General features: G+C 50.3%; 1 protein-coding gene across 6 annotated transcripts in view; it reads right to left on the reverse strand.

Annotated features, from left to right (window-relative positions):
• Positions 1-20,755, reverse strand: part of IGSF9B (immunoglobulin superfamily member 9B) — a 103,016-nt gene that overhangs the window by 53,056 nt on the left and 29,205 nt on the right. For all 6 annotated transcript variants that reach the window (XM_073320740.1, XM_073320739.1, XM_073320738.1 and 3 more), the window contains exons 3-7: positions 20,121-20,267; positions 11,281-11,432; positions 7,749-7,866; positions 3,500-3,641; positions 3,004-3,149 (exon numbers count right to left, since the gene is read on the reverse strand). In XM_073320740.1, coding sequence (XP_073176841.1) covers positions 3,004-3,149; positions 3,500-3,641; positions 7,749-7,866; positions 11,281-11,432; positions 20,121-20,267 — 705 coding nt within the window. The remainder of the gene's footprint in view (positions 1-3,003; positions 3,150-3,499; positions 3,642-7,748; positions 7,867-11,280; positions 11,433-20,120; positions 20,268-20,755) is intronic.

Raw genomic sequence — 20,755 nt, forward strand, 5'->3', positions numbered from 1 at the left:
ACAAAAAATGAGAGAACTGCAGAGATATTAAAGGCTGGAAACTGAATTATTAAAATCCATACAAGAATCTTACATTATTGCTTTTTGGCTGTGTCCTGGGGCCATTCGGTACTGATATTTGCAGGAATCTGGGTCCACATATGTGAAGCAGGGGAACATGGGGCTGCTGAAGGTGATTTTTATTCCACAGGCTCACTATCTGACATTTTTAAATCCAATCACTCCCTCCAAACTGCTAATATCCAGCCAGGAGTTACCAAGGTCACGTGACTGTGGTAGCAGCATGGTAACCCAGATTAGAAAGTAGTTCATCATATGCAACTTGCTTTATTCCCACCTAGTTTAACACCATGTCTTAGGAAATGTAATCAACAAGACTGGACAGCTCCAGGGATCAGTAGCGGCCTACAGAGCCTTTCACTTCCAGGTCACTGGCTGAAATCCAGCCAGGTTCAGTAACAACCAAAAGCTGTTCCCATCGAACAGCTGCAACGGTGGCTTGTGTGAAACAAGTCGGTGGTTTCAGTCCAGAGTCTAACAGAGAAGTGACCACCAGGATAATTGCCCACCCACGCCTTTTGTTAAGGAATCTTGGCAGAGAGGCTAAGGACTTAATGGGCCCTGGAGACCAAATTCCCCACCTACTCTCCCCACCAATCTTAAAGTTGATCCTTCCAGATGAGAGATGAAGCTCCCTGACTGAACAGCGTATGGGAAGTTTGTGCTGACACTGCTCCAGAACTGCTAGGTAAGGAGGGAGAAAGGATTGCATTCTCCAAGGCCACCGATCTGGCACCTTTCACCAGCGCTAAATTTACTTCCAAAAAATAGTTCTCTTTCAGTGGAAGAAAGTTGACCCGTGTGAAAATGAGGCGCTCTAGCTCACAGAGCATTAGCAAAGATCCCAGAACAAGGATAAAAGCACAGGTGTTTATTCCAACCAAGGAACTGGATTATTGTGAAGGGACGCCAAGCAGGCCTTGGAGCTTTAAGTGACAAGGTATAAAAAGCTCTCTCCGCATCTCCAGGACCCAGGTGAAAGAAAAAAGGTGTGCAAACCCCACCTTTGTATGCCTGCTCTCCAGGGCGGCTTCTGATGGTTATGAGTCTTGCAGTGAGGTTTGGATCAGTGGCAGGACAGATTTGATGGTGTGAAGCAGTATACCTTCCCAAAAGCTGAGGTCCACCCAGATGCCTCTGTAAGCAGTCCCTAAACTTGCATCCTTTTGAACAGGGCACTTCCTGGGGACAGTTCCCTGGCTCTGGACTTTGCTTCTCTGTGATTTCATACAAGAGAAGGAACTGGCTTCTTAGGTCTCTCAGCTCCTTAATGCATGTTTACTAATTATCAATCCATAGCCTGAGTCTATTGGCCTTCAAGAGAAAACTTAAGGCCCATTGGTTTGTTCAGACTTTTGCCTCCCCTTATAAAATCAAATGCTATAGTCTTTTATAGAAATAGGCCAAATCAACTCAAAAGAACCTAGCTCTTCTACAGCACTTTTCATCAGTGCATCTGGAAACAGTTCACACAAGAGGTCAGTATCACTCGCCCCATTTTACTAACGGGGAAACCGAGGTACAGAGTGGAGAACTGACTTGCCCAAGATCACCGAGCATGCCACGGCCAAACTGGGAATAGCATGCAGGTCTCCTGAGTACCAGGCCAGTGCTTCATCCACTAGGCCACACTGCCTCTAGCATCACTCTTGTAAGCAACAGTCATTTGGACCCTTACCACAGAAAGCTGTAGGAGGGGAGGCATGCTAAATTGGGAATAACATTCCTTTCAGAGTCCATCTCTCTTCAATTTATTTAGATCAGTTACTGCTTTGTATTTAATGTTTTCAGGATGCCAACACACCCGGAAGACAAGGCAGCATTAACAGGTTTTTATAATTATGCATAAAAATATAAGTGTGCACACACACACACACAGAGTCACGGCCCTACTTCCCACACAGAACAAGACGGAATACAACTGATAATCAAGACACACTATTATTAGCGTTGACAGCCATCAGCCGCCTAGTCCGATATTCTGGCTGGCATTTCAAAAGGCTGGAGAGTTTGGAACCAATAGTAATCTTTGCACCCAGACACATTAAAAAGGAGCACAATCCCATCTATCAGTCTTAGGCATTTCAGTAAGGCCCATCACCATCATATCTGACCCCAGTGAATTAGATCTACACAGCATTGCCCAGGACAGACATTCGCAGTGGTTCTACACACTCTCTCTCCCCGCCCACAGATAGCAACATCCCAGACCACAGCTAGCCTGTACAAGGTGCAATCATTTATGCCAGCACAGAGTGGGTGCAATCTCTAACTTCCTGATCGAATACTATTTTACCCGCACTTTGCAGTGCGGTACGTGCCGGGACAAGAGGCAGGGCTGTGGTGAATCCGGGTCCGAGGACCCTGCATGGAAGGTTTGGGGTATTTTTTATGTGAGCGTATGCTAGCATTTCCTTACCTTTGGTTAGGGTGCGAAAACTTTGGAATAAAGACGGGTAAAATGTTATGCTTCAGGGCGGGCAGGGACAGGGTGTTTTGAAAACGTCTTCCACATTGTGGATGCTAACAGGCGATGGGCACCTAGGCAAGGAAAGAATCCTACCCACCCTGCATGGCATCAAGCTGTTAGCTGGGAGCAGGGTATTCATCTTCCTCTGAAATATCAGCTACTGACAGCATACTGTACTTGATGCATCAACTGTCTGATTCATTATGGCAAATGCCAGGTACCATTGCATTAAACAAAGTAATGAACCCACACACTACACCAGCCAGCCTAGTCTCATCAGACCCAATAATCTAGTGAGATTTTATTCCCTTCCACCTCACTCCATATGTTGCTGTCACGTCACAGTAACCCTAAAGGTTACACTGGGCCTCTAGGCAGGATTGGGACAATGACATGATCGAAGCCATCTTCTTCCCATGGCAGGTATGGTCCTTAGATCCTGCAGGCCTCCCTGCCCCACCATCTCCACTCACACTGCACTGTCAGGTAGGCGGAGGCCGATGGTGAGCGGCCAAGGCTGTTGCTAGGAATGCAAGTGTATTTCCCAGCATCGTCTGGTTTGACACGGAAAATGATCAGCGTCCCATCAATCAGGATCCGGACCCTCAGTTTCAGGTCACTGCAGGGGGTGAGAGAACAGAAGGGAAAAGATGGGTAAAAGGGCGGGGAGAGAACTGGAATGAGGAGTCAGCACAGAGTTTCCCCTCTTCCAGGGAAGGGAGCGGCTCTCCGAGCTGGCCGCAGGGAGCTGTCAGGGCAACCCCAAGGGCAGCAGAGCTGCCTGGATGGGTGCACTAACCCAGGGTGGGGGCCAGAGGCGCAGTGCTGGGAGAGTATCCCGATTCCCTGTGGGACTGAGGGGATCTCTGGAACAGCAGACCCCTTCCTTTACTGAGACACAGAGAGAACGGCTCTGCGACGAGAGGTGCTCCTCCCAGCATGGACCATGGGGCCGAGAGCCGAGCTTACTTCTTGAAGTAGACGTTCTCCTCCTCCCAGTACCAGGTGTAGGTCATGTTCCCTGGATATGCCTCGGCCTGGCAGGTGAACAGGGCATCCTGGGAGATGTTGACGGTGACGTTCTCTGGAGGGGAAACGATGAACGGGGGTCCTGAGGAAGAGCACGAGAAAACCAGTTACCTCAGCCGCCAAAAAGCTCCGGCCATAAACAGCCTCTCAGGGAAGAGGGAGCATCTCTTCCCCCTAGCACACAAGGTCTTGTGTGCTGTAAGCATCTCCATGCATTCAGTTGGCCTGGCTCCCACAAGACTGGCCTTCAACCCAGAGCCTCTACCAAAACACAACTAGCTCTTCGCACTGGGGCAATTCTGATAAGCCAAGGCCCTCTGGGAGAGAGGGATTAATGGGTGCCCAGCACTACCCTAGCAGAGGGCTCTGTCCGTTTAAGGCACACAGGGAGTGCTGTAAGAGGATCATGCAGGCGCAGCAAAAAGGGGAGTAGTGGGGACCAGAACAGGGTTAGACTCCAGAGCAGCATAAGCACCGACCTTGGTCTAGATGGGAAGACAGAGCTTCCAGCTAGCTAGTCTCCAGCGTCCTTCCCTCAAACTCCCCCCACAAAGGGCAGTTTTAATCAGTCCCACAGGGAGAGCTCAGTGCATGAAACAGACGCTCAATATTCAGTCTCTAAGATCCCCCTCGGCAGGGGAGAGGGGAAGGAATGGAAGAAAGGAGAGGGGATGGGGGAGGGCAGCAGGGAATACGGACTGCTGAACAAAGCACCCTCTGCCAATGTCATCCAGGCTGGCACCCATCCTGCTGCTGTCACCAGGCCAACCACACTAACACAACACGCACGGCACCCTCCGTTAACCTCTCCATTCACTGAGCTCACCCCGGAGCTGTCTCCTCTCCTTCACCCTCTTTCCAGGAATCAGCACAGTGGTTTTTAACACCATCTGTGGTGAGAGACGGTTACTCAGTAGTGAGGTCCAGGAATCAGGGCTCCTGGGTTTTATTTGCAGCTATGGTAGCATGTGCTCTTTAGAGGTTAAAGCAAGGAAGACTGGGAGTCAAGTTTCCTAGGTTCATTTCCAGCTTTGCCACTGGCTTCCTAGTTGACCTTGGGCAAGTCACTTCATCTCAGATTCCTTCCTCCACTCCGTCTATGCTGGAAGGAAACAAAACAACCAGATACACAAACTTGTCCCTGTCTATGGCAGCTAACATTTCCTAACAGGAGGCATTTGCCCAGCGTAGACATGGCCCATGGGTAAAACAACAGGAGGGCAGGAGCAACCTGCCAGGAATGCTATGTGGATTAAGAAGAAAGAAGAAAAAGGAGGACTTGTGGCACCTTGGAGACTAACCTTGGAGACTAATCGGATGCATCCGATGAAGTGAGCTGTAGCTCACAAAAGCTTATGCTCAAATAAATTGGTTAGTCTCCAAGGTGCCACAAGTCCTCCTCTTCTTTTTGCGAATACAGACTAACAGGGCTGTTACTCTGAAACCTATGCAGATTAGTTAGTTAATGTCTGCAAAGTGCTTTGACGATGGGAAAGAGCGTAAAAGTGCAGAGCACTATTAAGTGCTTCAATAGGTGTGAAATGCTAAGCTCCCTTATCTTGCGGCAGAAATTGACCAAGTAAAAGATTTATAGAGGGAGAGGAAGCAGGGCTGCAAGGAAGACGAGACCCAGCAGGCGTCATCTTTATTCTGAACAGCATTTTCTGGTGTTTTGCAAGTCTTCCCACACTTCTTAAAAAATCATCAGAGCCTCTCTGTTAATCGGAACAGCCGCTTAATCCAAGAGACAGGCCATTCCCTGGGGTGCCCCAATTAAGCGGATTTTGCTTTAGTATACATGGGATGCAGAACCATTAGGTGCTAACACAGCAGATGTATGTCCTGAATTCTCACACATGCGTACAGTCTGAAAGGGGCTCTGGGCTCCTCTGGGGTGACAGCCCGACCCTGTTTATTAATAAAAAGGGGTGTAGACCCATCAGAGAAGGGATGACTGTGGAGTCCCACAATGCCACATCCCCACAGACAGGGATTCGCAGACTGAAACGGGGGGCTCGCAAACATTTTCATCTTGTGGATCACAGCTTAAGGGAGATTGTCTAGTGGATGTCTGAGCCATGCCTCTATGTGGGAGTGGCTCATCTCGCTCCCTGGCGATCACGTGGCATCCCTGTGGCAATTGCTTCTGGAAACCAAATATTTACGTATCTTTAGCTTCTTCTAATGCAATTTTAACAGCTGCGAATGAGAAGCCAGCACCACGTGACCAGCTGGCTCATCACAGACCCCCAGCAAATGCTCCATAGACCACACTATCAGCAGAGCTAATCCAGACAGCAGCATGAATCCACTGTCACGCTTGGAAGCCTGACTGACCTAACATAAGGCTCTGCATGTTACACAAAGGTTTAAAGGGAGAGTGGTGGGCACTGCTTGCTCCCCCATAAACTATGGGGTTTTAGATGCTTTATGGTACAATTAGAGCTATTTCACATTCCCCATCAAAAAAAATAACTCCCCCCTTTAAATAAAGCCAAATCACAGATGAAGAGCTGCAGGTGTGTCATGCAATGTCTGGACAAGTTGCCACCAAAATGAATATTTGTGGGAGAGTCCTGACTTGGACACCATCAAACCTGGTAGAATCAGTTTTGGATCATGCTGACTACGCTTCTTAGGACATTTCTTTCCTCATCTCCTCCTCCACCACATTACATTTCTCAGCCATAGGCCTGAAAGCAGTTTAGAAAATCAGGCAAGTATCGTTATCCCCATTTCTAAGCAGGGAAACTGAGGCACAGGGAGGGGGTGATCACACAGGGTGTCAGTGAAAGAACCAGAAGCACAGTCTCCTGGTGCTCAGCCTGGCACCTTATCCACTTCAACACACCACCTCCCAAAAGGGTTTGGGGCAGATGCAGTATCGTGCTCTGCCACAGAACCGCCCTCTCTAAGCACATCATAGTTCAGAGGACGTCTGCTGAGCAAAGGGAGGGAAGACATGGGTATATGCAACCTCAGACAATCAGCATGAGACATGTCTCTCGAGGCCCAGGACAGGTCCTGCTGCCGCTATTCTCCTGTGTATATTGTAGGATGGTGCGACAGCCCTCAGGTCGCATTCCTTGCTTTGGTCAGTCGAGCTGGCAGCCTGTAATGTTATTTAAACATCTGGGGTTTGGGCTTAATTTCCTCGTTTATTTATTGATGGCATTTTTAATGGACAGTTGGGAGGAGGCCACGTCTCTCTTGCAAGAGGCTGCATGGGTCGGACAACGGGCCAAGTCAGTCCCTACACCAGAGCTGCATACTCCCCTCACAGCCCTTGAGCGGAAGATGCTACATACACTACTCCCTGAGTACACCAGGCTGGATGACACATGCCTTGTTTTATACAGGCCGAGACAACAGAGAAGGGGCTATCATTTATCAGGTGTATGTACCACACCTAGTGCAACGAGGCCCAAGCTGTCTGAGGAATACAAGTGCTTAATAATATAGTGGATTGCATAGGATGATGGATGATCAATAATAATACCACCTAAGCTCTTATATAGCTCTTTTCCCCAGTAGAGCTCAAAACATTTGGCATTTCCATGGAGTTTTAAGCTTCGGATCTCTAAGCGCTTTACCAACATTAAGCTTCACAACCCCAGTGAGGTAAAAACTCCCCGTTTCATAGATAGCGAAGCTGAGAGAGAGCACGACTCGCACTTGTGAGTGAGTCAGCAACAGAACCTGGACTAAAACCCAGAAGTCCTGACTCCCAATCCCCTGCTCTAACCACTAGCTCATGCTGCTGTACATTGGATCACGTGGAATACCCCTAAAAGACTGATGCAAAGCCAAGAACAAAGCCCTGCTTTCCTGCTGGCTGCTATAGTCCTCTTCAGCCTCGAGGGGGGAAGAAAAAGAAAAAAAAAAAAGTCGCGTGCTGCCACCAGAATCTCTCTCTGTATCAGCAACAGGCAGCTGAACGTGATCATTCCCCCCCACCGCATATACGAGCAATGCTGATGGATGGGCTTTCCCTGGCAGCATATGACTGGCTGGTTTAAACTCCCATTATTCCTGCAGCCAGTCAGTAACTGACAAGGCTCTCCAGTGCCAATTCTAAGGGCTCTCCATTCTCTGCCCAGCTGTCTGGAGATGCCCTCATTGCAAAGCTAAGCATGGTTGTAGCACGGTGCTGGGAATCCCACAAGGAGCTTCCCATGAGAGGAATTACCTTGTACGAGCAGGCGAGTGGTGTGCACAGCCTCCCCTTGGATGCTGTAAGCCCGGCAGGTGTACGCGCCTCTGTCTTCCCGACTGACAGACACGACAGTCAGACTCCCATCGCTCACCTGGACCAAGAACAAGGGAGACACGTCAGCACACATGAGCACTCATGCTAAAGCCCACTCACAGCATCCACCTCATACCCCCATCCTAGAGCCTCACAACGGTGCGCTAATCCACATGTTCACCCACGCCCCTGCACACACTCACTGTTGGCTGTTCAGAATTCTCTCTCTTGAATTTCCCTGCCTTCAGCAATGCACAGGTGAGGAGAGGTTGCAGGAGGCCAGAACTGAGTAAGGTCTGGGCTAAGGTCCATTGATAGATCAGTATGGAGGGACCAAAGCTATCTGCATGGCAGGCTCCCCTCTCCCTAGGCCATTAGAAGAGCTGATCTCACCATTGCCTTGCACATGTTCAGAGCAGGTTTTCTGACCCCATGGCACTGAGTCCCTCCCATCTGCCAAGCCAACGTCATGCTGTCGCAGCGATGAGTTAGAGGCCTGCGCTGAAGTGGTGCCCCTGGCTGAGGACATCGTCAGCTCGAACGCTTCCATCGGCCTTTCCATCCGGATACCCGGAAAGCACTTCACAAAGGGGGCCTACTCATTACCCCTGTGGCACTGCTAGGGAAACTGAGGCCCAGTGACTTACTCAAGGTCACACAGTGATGCAGACCGAACTGGGAACACGGCCTGACTCCCAGCCCCCTTCCCTAACCAGGGGGCCATACTGTCTCCCAGGAAGGCTGGCCTCTCACTCATTCCCAGAAGTGATCTCCTTAAGGCAAGGCTTAAGGATTGGCAGGATTGCATTGGCAGGGCGGAACTGAGGAAAAGCCTGCCTAGTCCTGCCCCCATGGATTAACAGGACATCTGTCTCCAGGGCCATCAACGAGGTACCTTTCACTAGTCCTTAAGGGGCCAAGCTCTCCACAGGTGTAACTCCACTGACTCCATTGCAGAGAATTTGGACCAATAAGTCCATTACTTTAGCTTACAGCAACTCGAGTCCCTGTGTAGAAGAGTCACAGACTCCTTCCCTGGCAGGGCTGAGACAAAAGACCGAGACATCGTCATTCGCGGCTGCTGCTTGGCGCTCACCACCACCAACTACGTTCTCCCCCGTTTATGCAGCAGCTTCTTTCCCTGCATTTCTTCCTCCTCACCTCCCTGTCAGAAGTGGGGGCTGCTCAACCCCTGCAGCGACCCATGTCCATTACCACTGGCAGGTGAGAGATTGCCTAGCGAGGAACTGCCTGCACTCAGCAGGGGAGGAGATGTGTAATGGTCATCCCCTACCATCCCCATTTCACCTTCCCCCCTCCCTTCTTCCTCTAGACAGGCAGATTAGCAGAAACCTGTCCCACAGGGGCTGTGCTGCAACTGACAGTGTTGTACAGAGCCATTATCAAACCTGCTCAATTTCCCCATCATCTGCTTAGCATGGCTGGGCTCCTGCCTCTGATGGCAGCAAGGGCTGGAGAGGAGGGGGGGGGGAAGGGCACAGCTCCTCACTCCAGGTACTGGGCAAGCAGCAGATGAAGGATATAGCTTCTGCTATGCAGAAGGATGGGTGGGAAGCAACCCCAAGGGATCACACCCCCTGCCGTACAGCAAGAGCCTCACCCCACTGCCATCTGCCCCTCCACCCCCCCAACACTCACTCTGCCTCATCCTTCTATTTCAATTAGTAACAAATTATTCCTAATGACTCTCATTAGTGCCTGCGCTGATTCCAATGCTTGATTTGCCAATTACAGCTGTATGGAATCCCTGGCTGAGCTGAGGATCAGAGGCTTCCAAGGACACCCAGAGGATCTCTTAGGGGCTGGGACTGACACTGTTGACCCTGTTCAGTCAGGGGAACCCCAGTGCAGCAATCCTCAAGTGAATGCACCCGCCAGCACTCCCCTCCCCACACACACACACACACACCCCCATCCCTCCCTAATGGAACCATTTCCAGCACTGGCAATGAGAGTAAGAAAACTCATGCAGAGTCCACAGACTATATGAGCCAGATCTGCTCCCTCTGAACCCAATGGGCTTGGCCCGTGCCTCTCTCCGTGACCGTAACACAGCAACAGTGTCCAGGGCTGGGACAGGCCGAGCAACGCCTCACAGCCTGGGTTTCAGGCAGGGGCTGTGGTGTCCACAGCTGCAGTTCAGGACAGCTTGGGGCAGGTTCCCTTGGGGCAGGTTCGGATGGGACCTGCAGCTCCTGCCAGCAAGGCCTGTGCATCCCTACATGTAGGTAGGGACCACTCCAAGCCCAGGAAGGACAAGTCACCAAGCAGGACCAATGGGTACAGAGAGGGGACGGGATGAAGCAATGTAGTCAAGGCCACAGGGCAGGAATAGTGCCCCCAGCATGGGGCGGATGAGCAGGGGGAGGCAAGCTGAGGACTCATTGACTGTTACTCTACGTTTCCAAACACTCTGGATTTCAAACCCACATTTTACAGAGAACTGGAAGACAAAAAGGGGCGGGGAGGAGACTGAACAGATGGACGTGTGGAGATGCACAAATAGATGGCTAGATCAAGCATTTGCCTGGTCCCAGCCAGCTCCTCCAGTCCAGATAAAGTAAGGGTGAAGGGCTTGGCTCCCCTCCCTCCCATACCAGGCTGTAATTCCAGGGAGTTACTCCTGATTCACACCAGAGGAAAGCAAGTGAAGAATCAGGAGTTTCTAGTGACTGAGGGCTTTCAAAGCCGCTTCTCAGAACCTCCTGTGATCCCATCCTGGGGGAAGGAAACCCGAGCAGCTCCCACAGGCTGCATTCAGGAAGGCACCTCATCAGCAGAGAAAACCTTCTTCTCCGAGAGGCACAGGAAGCTCTCTGGGGGCCTGGTACCTTCGCATGGGTTAAGTGCAGCCGGAAGGAAGATGGAATAGAACAGAGATAGGGGAGGAGGGTAGGAAAAGAAGATTGGAAAAGCAGTTGCCAGTAGGGCAACCAGGCATAGTGGGCTCCAGGCACAACCGCTGCTCCCCAACCTTCATGGCCGTGGCAGGCCAGAGGGCGGATGATCACAGCAAGGGGGCAATCTTGCTTGTTGATGCTCCCTGCAGTTCAGAAACAGGAGAAACAATCTCTAAAGGCAGCCAGGAAACAGGCTGAGGAGGGAGGGGGAGTGCTGAGGCAGCAGGAATAGCTCCAGAGAGACCAGCTGCTTCAACGACATCCATACCCTTCCTTAAGAAACCTTGATTGTGCCACCTTTTGTGGTCTTCTGTACACCTAGAGCCCAATCCGACCTTGAGAGCACCTCTCCTGAGAGCAGGGGCAGCTGCTCCCTCGACCCCAGGGGCTATTGTTTGATACTAGCCAGAAATCTGAGTGTGTGTGTGAAGGAGCTTCCTCTGCATCAAGACTGAGACCCTGCAACTCACTACAGTGGTGACACGCCAGACTTGCCCGCCACAGGGGTCAGGGTTAAGCATTTACAGCAGCTGACCAGGCTAAACACTTACCTGGTATTTCCCACTGGCACCTAAGAGGTCCCCTTCTCTCAGCCAGGTGACAATTGGTTTGGGGTTCCCGAAAGCCATGCAGGTCAGGGTGATACTGCTGCCCTCCTTTGCTTCTACATACTGGGGGGGCGTTTCCGTGAAGGTGGGGGGAGCTGCAGGGGAGACACGGAGAGTCAATGCTACATTCAGCAGAAAAAAACCATCAATCCATCCTGGCTGCGTGCTACACGCAGGGCCGCAGGGGACATTCTACCTGCATGCACCCTTCCTGCAGCGGCCAACAGCCATGTACCTACCAAACACTTGGAACGAGTCATTCGACTGAAGCGGAAGAGAACAGTCAGCGATACAGTTGCGTGCGCCGTCTTTAGTCATTTACCCCAGGTGAAGTAAATTCAGAACAAAAGCCAAAAGCCAACCGTGAGTCGCCTGACCTCATTAAACAACAGCCACCCTTAGCAGGTCCCTAGCTCCCTCCATCACAGGAGATCAGCACAAGTCGCAAACAGCAAGGCCAACACTTAATTTTAAAAATGGCCACCGATTTCAGGGGCCTCTATTTTTAGTTAGGGCTGGTGTTCGAAGGTGCTGAAGACCTGCAGCTCCCTCCTGCTGGATGGACGGGGGGTGGGGGTGGGGGGAGGGAGAACAACCCTTCTGGGCATCACCCCAGGGGTGGGACACTGAACACCCAGAAACTGAGGACACCCTTGAAAGCGCTGGCCTAACCGATTAACCCTCACAACCCCTCCTGTGAAGTAGACAACTGAGGCACAGCGAGGTAACGCGACCAGCTCCAGGTCCCACAGCCGTGGCTATTGCCAGAGCCCCAGCTCCCTCCTCCCACTCCAGGCGCTTCCCCATTTACAGTTCCAAGTTCCTTTCCCCCCCAATTATGCTTTAACTTGTTATTGTCACAACACATGAAAACACTGCACTGCAGAGAGAGAGTCTCCTTCCGATTCAAGAGGCTGGCAGAATTACAGCACACCCCTAATTATCAGGCACAGTTAAATTCCACTTTCTAGGGAGACATGTTGGCAATTTAATCTATGCTGAAAAGAAGTATATGTGGTTTCCCCCAAATGATTATTTTTTCCTAAGAAAACTAAGTGAGCTAATGAGCTCCAGAAGCACTAAAGCCCTCCCTCTAAAAGCAATTCTGCTTATACTGTACAGCTGGGCCTAGAGGATTAAGATGATAATTTCAGTTATTAAACCCTGCATGCTCAGCACTGTATAAAATACAGAGTAACACACGTTCTGTGGGACAGGGTGCATGCAGCCAACATAAGGGCATGGGGCACTCAGACGGGCTATCTTTGAGGAAAGCTTGAGGGAATAATGGCCAAAGGATCTCTCGGAAACAGACGGCAAAGGAGAGGAATGGGTCCCCTTCCAGGGCTCACCACACTTCACCCCTGAATGGGGAGGGAGAAGGTGCCATGGGAACTAGCCATACCAGGGGAAAAGAAGAATTAGCCCGTGCCATGAGAAAGGGGCAGGTATTCCTGGCAACCAGCCTCCACTCCATGCCGGGCCACCATCGGCACCTGTCACGAGGAAGAGGAAGCAGCTGCTGTGCTGACCCTGTGGCAGGTGCTTTGGGAAGGTACCGTCTATGAGCTACTCGCAGCTGAGGCGAAGTACGGGCCCCACTCAGGTGCATCCCCCGCCTGTCCCAGCACATATGGGTACACACAAAAGCCTTCAGGGAAGCACATACCACCTGCCCTGCCCCACACAGGTCTCCACAGGCAGGTACACCAGCATCCAAAGACATACTCCCGCCCCAATACATACCACCTGTGTTCCACTCCCCGACCTAGCCCTCCAGGGGGGCATGGGGGCAGGGAGGGGAAGAGTCTCTAAAGCATGGGGGTGCAGAAAGTAAACCCCCTTCCCTCCGCCAAGGCTACAACCACAACCACTGCAGGGCCCCCTACACACAGGGGAAAGGGCACCAGGCTCCACTACCCTACCATTGACACACACACTTTTCAACCTCTGCTCCTCATGGGCCCTTCCAAAGACTCCCCCGATTATTAAGTATTGCGGGCAGGGGAGGGAGGAGACTGTTGTTTTAATTAAAGCTCCATCCTGTTTGGATCATCTGCTTCCCGGTGACTCACTCTGACTTGCTTGAATTAATAACAGAGTCAATCTCAAACCGGCTAGGATCCTGGGTTGCTCCCTAATTTGGCCCAGGACACATCCCTGCCTATCTCCAAAACTCACCCCGCGTCCTGACCTGACCCAAGCAGTCGACCTGCAGATGTGCAGAGGGAGGAGAGCTGCTCCACAAGACACAGGGGTGGGAAGGGAGGAATAACTCGAAGGAAAATGTAAGCTTAAGTATCATCGGATCTTCCTGATTTATCGGGCTGTGGAACAAACTCCTCAAGGGAAGCAGATTGGACAAAGCACTAGAGAATAGATTGGTGGGAGCGATCCTGCATCAGCCCGGGACAGGATAATCTCATCTATGCAGCGTGCCAGTGACTAGCCGAGATCCAAAGGGACCTCCCATCCCTCCTGACGAAAGGGGGGGAACCATTCTCGATGCTCAGTCGTGGGCACTTACACACACACAGGGCACGTAACCCTGTTCTGGAGGGAGGCATTACTCTTTGCCAAGGTACAATTAAATTAGACTGGGGGCTTAAGAGAGACAGGAAAACTCCAGCCATAGTCTGAACATTCTGGGTTGAGCAAAAGGACCTTACATCCGTGCTCTTGGATCTGCACTCAGCCAAGCTAATGCCTTATCTCATTAGTTCTTGAATATGACAAGACAGAATCCCAACCCCCTGGGGCAAGAGAGCCAGCCCACAAGTTAGTTTACTTTTTGCATTTCATTAAATTCAGCCAATTAAACTAGACTGATCGGTTTCACTTCCTGGTTCTCCGACCACAATGCTGCAGTGCACCAGCCACAATGCTGCAGCGTTTAAGCTGTGAACAATGTAGGGATGTGTTCAATGAAACAAATTCTCTTCTCACTGAAAGGTAGGAAAACATGCGTGCAGTTATTTAAAACCCCACAAACTTCAGACTGGGATCTCCACAAAGCTGCCAACATCCCTGTAATCAGATTGCCACTTCCTACCGGCAACTCTCAAGTTCCAATACACCGGGAATGGAAGAGAATAAAGGCAATTAGGTAAAAATATTAGCTTTCAAATGAATGGACACAAATGATGATGTGATTAAGGTGCAGCAGAGGGAGTCCAGGCCCAAGGGATCTATTCCTGATTCTGCCATTGATTTACTTGTATGATCCTGGACAAGTCACACTGCCCAGAATTTTCTAAGAGTGACGTCTGACTTTGGCTGTCTCCATTTTTAGGGAATACCTGAGCACCCACAGTTCTCATTGACTTCAGCTGGAGCGGTCTCACCCTGGCTCCGAAAAATCAAGTGCAAGTCCTAGTCTTCTCAAGTTGTGCACCCAAAACTTGAGCCGTCAGAAAATCCGAGACCATGTTGGGAAATGCTAACTTTAACTTCTCCTTGCCTCAGTCTCCTGGTCTGTAAAATGGAAAGAAGAATGGTGCCCTTTTCCCCAGGGATCTTGAGAAGCTTAATTAATTACAGCCAAATGCAACCCTCTATTATGCCCATGCAGCCCCATGGACTTCTTTAAGGCATTTGGATGAAAGGTGTTATCTAAAGTGCAAAGGGCTTATTAACAAACTAGGGCAAGTTGCACTCTCTCTTACAACTCTCCTCATGCTTTCTCCCTATGTCTAACTTGGGAGACAAGAGCTATTTAAAGAGGCCACTGACTTTCCTGTGCGTCTTTTAGTTGATTGAAGCTACTGCTTTGCCTTTCTCCAGAACCGTCCATTCTAAGGTCTGAAAGCTCTTTACAACCTACCAAGAAATTCAGCCTCACCTTGGGAGGTAAGGAAATATTATTAGCCCCATTTTACAGCTGGGGAGGTTGAGTCATTTGCGCAGTGTTATGGGGCAAGTCAGTTGCAGAGATGAGAACAGAATCCAGCAGTCCTGACTCCCAGTCCTTTGCGCTAATCATTAAGTCATGATGTCCTGCTTTCACATAGACAGAAACAATCCCAATGTTACTTATTCTAAGCTAACAACATATCCTAATGTGACAAATTACTAGTTACTACGTTATTTAGCACTAATAAAAAAAGAAAGGTCATTTCAGAAAATCTGAGTTTCAAAAAAAGAAAGATTTGATTTTCCAATTAATTTACAAAAAAATTTGATTCTTTTCCCAAATTTATTTCAAAATGTAATTTATCTTAAAAGCTCCACATAATTAAACCATGTAATTACAAATACAAGTTTGTCCCTTTTGTAAGTAATGTTCTTACTCAAAATAGGTCTGGACTTAGTTTTCCTTCAAGTGATGAAGGCATAATTGAGGCACAGTGTCCATCAAAAAGTACAGAAGATCGGCCATACTGGGTCAGACCAATGGTCCATCTCGCCCAGCATCCTAGTGGCCAGTGCCAGGTGCTTCAGAGGGAATCAAAACAACAATCATTGAGTGATCCACTCCCTGTCGTCCACTCCCAGCGTCTGGCAGTCAGCAGCTAGGGACACCCAGGGCACGAGGTTGCATCCCTGACATCTTGGTATTAGCCATTGATGAACTTATCGAATTTTTTGGAATCCCGTCTTAGTTTTGGCCTTCACAATATGCCCTGCCAACAAGTGCCACAAGTTGACTGTGCGTTGTCTGAAATTAAAGAGAAGTTATACTACACTTATCATTGCAGCAAGTTGCTGAATACATCTGCTCTCCTTCCCTTGGGTCTTTGTCTAGAAAAGTTTACTTCCATTGGGGGAAAAAAAACAAAAACACAACGATGACAGGCTATTCCAGCCCTGGGCTCCCCTCCATGTAGCTTGGCCAATGAACCTCAAGCATTGGCTACAGTAGTCCCCGGCTAGAAGCTATTTATTCTTCCTGAATCGCAGTGAGTAAAGAGAAGGGTTCCACTGGGCCTTGCTCAGGGGCCCTTCGGCTGGAATAGAGCACATTTCTTCCCATTCAAGGAAGCGCACACCCAGATATTGAATGGGAAGAACTCACTTGCCATAGGTGTTCACACCTGGGACTTTTAACCAAAGCCAAGAACTTTGCAAGACACAGGCAAGCATTTTTCCCTACCCATTGCTGCTGGAGATGCCAGCTTCTAGATGAAATGTAGAACTGAAATCCCCACCACGTGTCCCTTTCAGATCCTTGGGGACGTTGTGTGTGACGGGAGGGGTTAACGCCAGTCCTTGCTACCTAATAGTACCTTGGCAACCTGCAGTTTCCACTGATCTGAGGCATCTATTTCCTGCCCTTCATATAGTTGCACAGTGCCACTGTGCACTCTTAAACTGCTGCCCTGCTCCACTCCAGAGGAAGGAAAAGCAATCCTCACACAGCCGCTGGCCAGCTCACAAAAGGTGTTGCAAAGCTTAACTAGTTAACGTGTATAAAGCATTTGCAAGTCTCCGATGGGAAGCGCTACAGAAGGGCGAAGAGTCACTGAATTGGCAGATGATACGTAAGCTTGTCATTTGCACCTGCTGGTATGCAGCTATCCTGATCGGCAGCATCCCTAGCCATTATCCCTCTCCTATCACCGGATCGGCTCGTTCCTGTAAATCCTGACCTACACAATTCCCTGTTATTTCAGTCCCAGGCCTCCCACACCCGGCTTGGAATAGACCTTGATCCTGTCCCCACTATTCCAGGATGGGGCTCCTCCACGCACAGCTCTGCTAGACCTGACCTGCAGCAGCCTGTGGGCAAAAGCTGCCGGCTTGAGATGGGTTTCATTTATATTTGTTACCTAACGCAACCTGAAATCCACACGCAAAGGGGCACAGCAGCAGTCTGTGCTCGTGCATCAGGCTAGAGTACAGTCTGGTGGAGCCATCTCCACTTGCATCATCAGGAAGCACATTTTGTTCTCAAAAATCCTGCTCACAGCATTACCCGAGTTCAGAGACCACAAAGAGACCGAGATCTTTAAATAGGAACTATAAGAATGAATACATAACAAGCCAGGGCAAAAAAGGGCCAGATTCTGATCCTCTGACACATGCTGAATTTTACTCCTTCCCAAGTAACATGAAAGCCAATGAGACTACTCACAGTGTAAGTGCTATCCAGCATAAGTACAAGGATCAAAATCTGTCACCCCGCATCCTCCCACTTCTCCTTACCTCTTTCCCCAGGCACCCTTCTGGCTCTGATTAAATACAATAATGAATGGAAGCGCATTCCTTATCAAATTCTTTTCTTTTCAGTCAGATTCTCAGTCTCAATGGTTGGCTTATTATTCCAGTTGAAAGCGTGAAGCCCAAGGGAGGACCTATGGAATATGTATCGTGCGCTCAAACTTGTAGGCTGCCAATGCTGTTCTCTGCAAACAAACCAAGCACCCATACGCACCCCAAAGAGAAAGCTTTTCAAACTCGAAATTTAAGTGTAGTCCATTGTCAGGTTCGGAGCAACTTTACAAAAATGGGTCCAGTTAAACAAACAAAAAAATCATCAGTTAAGTTAAATTCAGTTACATGGGTGCAACTCCTGCGCGGACACACTTAACTCTCTTTGCAACAGATCAAAGTAAGCTATGCCAATATCAACCAATGTGAACAGCTTTACGTGCACCCACACACAGGTTGGCACAGGTGCAACTCAACTGATTTTAACACAAGTGGTACCACTTGCATGTTGGCAAGGTCCAAGTGCAATCTCCCAGCAGGCAGTTCCTCTCTCCTTCACCTGGACCGACTCCTGGGGCTCAATCTTGCAATATTCCACGAGCAATATTCCCACAGAACCTGACAGGCATACTGCCAGCGGAGTGCTTGCAGGGTCAGGAGCCAGGCATCCAGGATGGGATTCAGGCTCGTCGAGACATGACCACCTGCTCATCTGATCAACTTGTTAAAAAGCAGTGACAAAAAAATAACTCGCTAGCAGAACGCAGATGACCAGCTCACTGGTCCCCCAGCTGCTCTGTGAGGACAAAGCAAACCCACCCAAGACACATTTCAGGCAGTTTCAGCCAAGGGAACGCTATAAAGAAAGGTGACAAAGGAAGAGAGGGGAGCTGCCATGTGCCAGTGTTTCTTACCTTCATTGGTTTTCCTCTTGCTCATACAGAGCATATATATGCTACACTCCCGCTCTCCCATCCCACCCACGCCCACAGAGCCTCCTGCAATCCCAGTCTGCTCTGCACCTTTCAGGTGTACCAAATGCACAGTGAGCCCTGAACCACATTCCTTAGGCTAATGCGGAATCCTGGGTCCTGCCCCATGGGGTCCTGCTCAGAAGGCTAGACCTGCCCCCAGCTGGGTTATTCCCAGACTTGGCTGATTGGTCCCTGACTGCTCACTATCTAAAATTTCCCTGGATTTACCCTATTCTAGCTGCTGTCTGAGCAGCTGCCTACCTCTGTCCCAGTGCACCTCACCGGCCTTCTACCTCACAATAACCCATGAGAGATGGTCCAGTGAATGGAGCACAAGCCTGGGTTGTTGGAGGCCTGGGTTCAATTCCTGCAGCATCACACACATCCTAGGTAATCATAGTCAAGTCACTTAGTCTCTCTGGGCCTCCATTCCCCAGCTGTCAAGTGGGAGTGTAGTGCTCCCTTACCTCACAGGGGGGTTGTGAAGATATTGAAGACTGGTTCTCAGATACCACAGTGGTGGGGGCTAGGTAAGCACGATAAATAGACAGTACTACGTGTCCATCTCTCTCCCCGTCGCCTCTCATGAGGAGAAGGAGGGCAGCTCTGGGCCCTTCTCCCTCCCAGAGAGATTCCCAGGCATCACACAACGAGCACGGGACACTCTGAAAAGTGCTGCGAAGGAAACCTGGAGGAACAGCCCTGACACAGAAACTAGAGGAGGGGCAGCAAGACAGACTGGTAACAACCTGTATCGAGCAGATCAGAGATGGGCTAGGCCACAACTTGGATGGGAGCCCTCCAAGGAATAGCTACATGGAAGGACACACGGGAAGTGGAACTGCTGACACTAAGTGGGGCTATTCCCTCGTATTGATGCCAGCACTGCTGGCCACATAGAAGTTAGGTCCTGACCGGCTGTGGTCATTAAAGAGCTCTGGTAAATTTGGGGAACTGAAGGGATGTTAGCATGTGTGTCCCAACAGAATTATATCCTATTACCTCAACACCCACTGCAGTTTTGACGGGGGTATAAAACTGCCTCGCTTCCCAAATAGTTGTATAAGTATTACTGTTAAACAGCTGCCATGTTCCACTCCAGAGGGGGCTGCATTTCATTGCTGCATATAGGGATTCTTTCACTTTATAGCTTTCATCTATTCCACAGGTGTCTTTGTGAGGCTTCAAGCCCTTTGCTGATTGATTAGAGACCCTCCTGATATTACTCCTCCATCCCTTCTCTCCCACTATCTCCCCTCCTCCCTCTCATCCACTCCTCTCCCCAACCTGAAATCTCCATCTAGGATATCCCCGGATCCCTGGCGCTACCGTATTGGCTGCTGCGAGCATGGTCTGAGAAATGGCAGCAGATGGGGCCTCGAGGCCCGTTCCTGACAGATGGCTGCTTTCCCCGTAACACAGGATGTGGGAAACCAGAGATGATGGAAGGCCCTCGCTGGCAGTTTCAACAGAGATACAAAGGAGAAGGGAGATGCCTGGGTGAAGGGACAGGGCTTCATTACTGGACAGCGCAGACCAGACAAGAGGGCAGCTGAGCTCTGGGACTTGGTGTCTTGGGGTTCTGGTCAGTCACATGCTAGCAGCAGGTTTGCCCAGAGACACGCATGCGGAAGGGAAGCCCCCCCACCTCCGACTCACCATTGACCGTGAGGTGCACCCAGCTGCCGTTGTGGAAGGTGTCGTACTGCTGATCCAGCATAAGCACTTTGCACTCGTACCAGCCCTGGTCCTCGGAGCGAATCTGCTCGATGCGCAGGGACGCCTTGTCATGAAGGCTGGCGCGGCCTGGAAGAGACACAGGGTCAGAGGGACTCAGCTCTCAGCAGGGAAAGGGGGCCCTGAAGCCACAATGCAGCATCAGCCTCACCCCTCAACCCACCACTTGACACCCAGCCTCTCAAATGGCACTTACAGAGGCTGCGGAGAGTCCACCCTGCTCCCAGCCGAGGCTGGCTCTCCGCCACTGGACATTGAGGCTAGGCTTTTTCAAAAGGGGCCACTGATTTCTCTCTTTTTGGGGGCCCAACACTACACAATGCATCGCAGGCCCAGTTTTCCAGGCAGCGCAAGGCCTGCTGACTTCAAAGACAGCTGCGGACGCTCACCTCCCACAGGGGTCTCAGGTTGGGCACCCAAGAACTGAGGCCCCCGGAATTAGAAGCTGCTTTAGAAAGTTCTCACTTGCCCATACAGTCAGCCAGGATATCCCTGCTGACAATCAGCCCCATGCTAAAGAAGATGGAGGCGACGCACACTGCAAATCTGAGATCTAT

Source organism: Lepidochelys kempii, chromosome 22 (assembly GCF_965140265.1).
Source record: "Lepidochelys kempii isolate rLepKem1 chromosome 22, rLepKem1.hap2, whole genome shotgun sequence".
In the NCBI taxonomy this organism is placed as follows: Eukaryota; Metazoa; Chordata; order Testudines; family Cheloniidae; genus Lepidochelys; species Lepidochelys kempii.